Raw genomic sequence first — 4,342 nt, 5'->3', positions numbered from 1 at the left:
CATGGCCTGTCAAAAGAACAGACAGATCTGTCTTGGTAGAAGACCAGCCAGAATGCTCCTTAGAGGCAAGAATGGTGAGACTCCATCTCACATACCTAGGACATATTACCTGGAGAGACCAATCCCTGGAGAAAGGTATCATGTTTAGGAAAGTAAAGGGGCAGTAAAAATAGAGGAGACAAAGAAGCCGTCAAGAAGATGGTTTGACACCGCAGCTGCAACCATGGGCTCAAACATAGGAGTAATTTTGAGGATGGTGCAGTACCAGGCAGTGTTTCACTCTGTTGTGCATGGAGTAGGTCTGGGTCAGAATGACTCCATGGCACCTAACAGCACGACCTTATTACAGTGTGACTTCCTGTTAACTGATTACACACATCTTCAAAGACCCTATTTCCAAGCAAAATCATATGCACATGTCCCATGAGTCAAAACGCAAATATAACTTTTATGGGGCTACAATACAATCATGACACAATGATGGATGGATGGATGGATGGATGGATGGATGGATGGATGGATGGATGGATTATAATAAAAATTCTCCAATCAGGGCTAACTCTACAGGAATTCAGATTCCAAGATTCCCCCAGATTCCCAAGATTTCCCTGTTAACATGAAGGAAAACGGGAAAAGGATGCCATGAATTGAACTGCATCTTCCAAAATCATGTGCCAACTTGGCTATTCCATAATTCCCAGTATTGTGTGGTTGTCATCCATTTTGTGATCTGATACAATTATCTTACATTTGATGATATGTGTGATAAATACTAATTTCTATATTTTAATGAGAAAGAATTAGGGTAAATTGAGGCCATGACTGAAGTCCCACCTTACAGAAGATACCACCATTTCTCCAATACTCAAATCGCACAGTCACACCTGACTCAAGTACCACTCTTGTTTGGTGCACACCTTTACTCTCTCATGAGATGAAAGGAGGGAGGGGGAGGGACCCTGTTACCACTATGAAAGAAGATCCAGGAGCAGAATTTGTCCTTTGGACCCATGGCCCTCACAGCGAAAAGAAAAGGCCTCTATACCACCATACAGCCTATGTATTGGTTATCCATTGCTGTTGAACACTTTACTTCAAACTTTATGGCTTAATACCACTGCAACTCTAAGGAGTTATTAATAATTTCATGCCCTCCAAGGTACAAGACTGGTTACAGTTAACTAGTTAACAAGAATAACCATTCATAATAACCAGGCTGAGGGGGAACTGAGAGAGTAAAACCCCAAACTCTATCTGTCTCTGCCCTCAACCTCCTACCAGGGCCTCCCACTGGCCAAACCCACTGGAAGTGAGAAAAATATGAGTCCTTTAATAAGATCCATACATGTTGGTTTCCATGGGCACAGAGCAAAATGGAAAGGTTGGACCTGGGCCGATGAGTGGAAGATACAGCACATTACACTCTGGTCATATTTTTCTAGAGAAATCTCATGATGGCAGCTCCATTACCAGTGTTTCATTTGTCCCTTTTTCTAATTCCTTATACTTATGGTCTAAATTGGGTTCTTGATTTGAGACTGTCCTGTTTTTAACATAAGTTGGAGAGCTATGAATTTCCCTCAGAGTACTGTTCTTGCTGCCTCTGATGTTTGCCATATTATGTTTTTGTTTTCATTGAACTCAACATCTTTTCTAATTTCAATTATAATTTGTTCTGTGGCTCTCTGACTGTATAAGGATATACTTGTGAGGTTTCCACCTTTTTGTCTTATGATTGATTTCTTATCAATCCGTTCTCGTGTGACCAGAGGAGATCCTTCATAGGGTTGCAATGCATCGGCAAGACTTAATTAAACAAAAGTGAAGAACTCTTCAGGGAGACAAAATAAAGGAATGCTGGACAAAGTGTCTTTCCCTGCTCAGTCTTCCACTGCCCTAAGAATGCTGGGCTGTCAATGGCTCCCTCCACTGATACTCAGCACACACTGGATTCTGACCAAGTCAAGAAATTAAGACAAAATGGAAAGGGCATAAATGGGCATAAATAAAATTGTATTTTATTTAAGATACAGTAGTTCTTCCTGGAGTCTCTGGGTAATGCAAATGATCAATGTGTTCAGCTGCTAGTTGAAAGGTTTGAGGTTTGAATCCACCCAGAGGGATATTAGAAGAAAGGCCTGGCAATCTACTTGTAAAAAAGTGACCCTGCGGTGGAGTACAGGTCTACTCTCATAGACTTAGGCTGTTATGATTGGGGTCAACCCCATGGCAACTAATTTTAGCAGCCCCTCTTTCTCAAGTGGACATGTTGTCAGGAGAGACTAGTCCCTGGAAAACGACACCATGCTTGGTAAAGTAGGGGGTCAGCAAGAAAGAGGAAGGCCCTGGACAAGATGGATTAACACAGTGGCCACCACAAGGGGCTGAAGCCAAGAATTGTAAGGATGGTGCAGGTCCAGGCACTGTTTCATTCTGTGTTAGACAGAGTCTCAATGAGTTGGCGCCAACTTGAGAGCTACCGAATTTCTCTGATGAGAAAATGACATCTCTGGAAGAACAAGAGTGGAACGTGGTGCAAGTCCTCATTTAAGAACTCTGCGACCCATGGCTCGGTGCCAGAGTCCGCCTCAAGGCCAGCCTCACCTCCTTATTCCGCAGGGTGTACACCACAGGGTTCAACAACGGCGTGACCACCGTGTAAAACACAGCCACCAGGCGGTCCTGGTCAGGGTTCCCCTCTGACTCAGGTCGCAGGTAGATGATGGAGGCACAGCCAAAATGCACAACGACCACAGTGAGGTGGGCCGCACAGGTGGAGAAGGCCTTGTGCCTGCCCGCTGCCGAAGGAATCCTCACGATGGCGGCCACAATAAAGGCGTAGGAGAGAAGGATGAGGAGAAAGGAGACCAGCACGACGAGGATGCTCAGGAAGAAGATGACGAGTGCTTTTCTGGCACGCTCGATGCAGCTGAGCTTCAGCACTGGGAGGACATCACAGAAGAAGTGCTCTACACGGTTGCTGCAGAAAGGAGAGGAGAAGATCATGCTGGTCTCTATCACGGCCACCGAGGTCCCAAAGCAGAACATCAGGGCTCCCAGCCCAAGGCAAATGGTGGGTCTCATGATCATCGAGTAGCGGAGGGGGTGGCAGATGGCCACATACCGGTCATAGCCCATCAGGGTAAGGAGAAAACAGTTGCTACTCCCAAAGCCCAGGAAGAAGAACATCTGAGCCCGACAGCCAGCAATGGAGATGGCCTTGTTCTCCATCAGCAGATGGGCTAGCATGTTGGGGATGGTGACTAGCGAGTAACAGGTCTCAGAGAGGGACAGCACTGCCAGGAAATGGTACATGGGAGTGTGGAGTGTACGGTCTACATGGATGATGGTGATGATGGTGGCATTGCCCCCAAGGGTGACCAGGTATGTGAGGAGGAACAAGATGAAGAGCAGGATCCTCAGGTCTGGGAAGTTGGAGAATCCCACCAGCACAAACTCCATCACCAGCCAGGTCCTATTTCCCTGTTGCTTCTCAGGAGCCTGAAAGGGAGATGACAGAGTCAGTAGAGTAGCATATGGATGATCTGCTTACTGGCCATGAAATGTATCATCACAAATCTACACCACAGGTACCTGGTGCATGAGCAGATCATCACATTGACTACATCTGTGGAAAGAGATAATAGGGAAGCTCAGCAGCTGACAGCAGGCCAGGGACTAACTCTAGAACAGACCATCAATTGCTCCTAGGTAAGTTCAGATGGAAGCTGAAGACCATTAAAACAAGTCCACTGGGGCCAAAGTATGACCTTGAGTCTATCCCACCTGAATATGGAGAAAATCTCAAGAACAGAGTTGGAGCATTGGACACAGAATTACAGAAGACTTGCTGAGCTCTAGCGGGGACATCCAGAACATTATTCATGAAGAAAATAAAAAGTCATTAAAAAGACAGGAAAGAAAGAAAAGATCAAAGTGGATGTCAGAAGAGACTCGGAAACTTGCTCTTAATCTTAGACTAGCTGAGGCACATGGGAGAAATGAAGTCAACGAGCTGAAGAAAACATTTCAAAAGGAAGCTCAAGAGAACAAAGTCAAATATTAGAATGAAATGAGCACAGCCCTAGAGAGAGAAGACCAAAAGGGAAGGACATGCTCAGCACATCTTAAACTGAAAGAATTCGAGAAAAGACCCCAGTCCTCAGTTGCAATATTGAAGGATTCTATGGGGGAAAATATCGAATGAAATAGGGAGAATCAAGAGAAGATAAAAAGACTGCAGAGTCAAAGAGCTGGGAGGCAAAGGGTATTTATAGAGCTCTAGATAAAGACATGTACATATACAAATATATTATATGAGGATGGGGAAATAGATCTATGA

The 4,342-nt window shown here is 44.9% G+C and overlaps 1 protein-coding gene across 1 annotated transcript in view; it reads right to left on the bottom strand.

Annotated features, from left to right (window-relative positions):
• Positions 1 to 2,547: 2,547 nt before the first annotated feature.
• Positions 2,548 to 4,342, bottom strand: part of LOC101663576 (olfactory receptor 10T2-like) — a 3,263-nt gene continuing 1,468 nt past the window's right edge. Inside the window, 2 exon segments of the mRNA XM_030885490.1 lie at positions 2,548 to 3,507; positions 3,509 to 3,552. Of these exon segments, the coding sequence (XP_030741350.1) occupies positions 2,548 to 3,507; positions 3,509 to 3,552 (1,004 nt within the window).

This window comes from Echinops telfairi, unplaced genomic scaffold (genome assembly GCF_000313985.2).
Source record: "Echinops telfairi isolate 266 unplaced genomic scaffold, ASM31398v2 ScPeMD7_30;HRSCAF=105, whole genome shotgun sequence".
Lineage (NCBI taxonomy): Eukaryota > Metazoa > Chordata > Mammalia > Afrosoricida > Tenrecidae > Echinops > Echinops telfairi.
The sequence above is the reverse complement of the archived record's forward strand: the minus strand, read 5'-3'. Positions and strand labels throughout refer to the sequence as shown.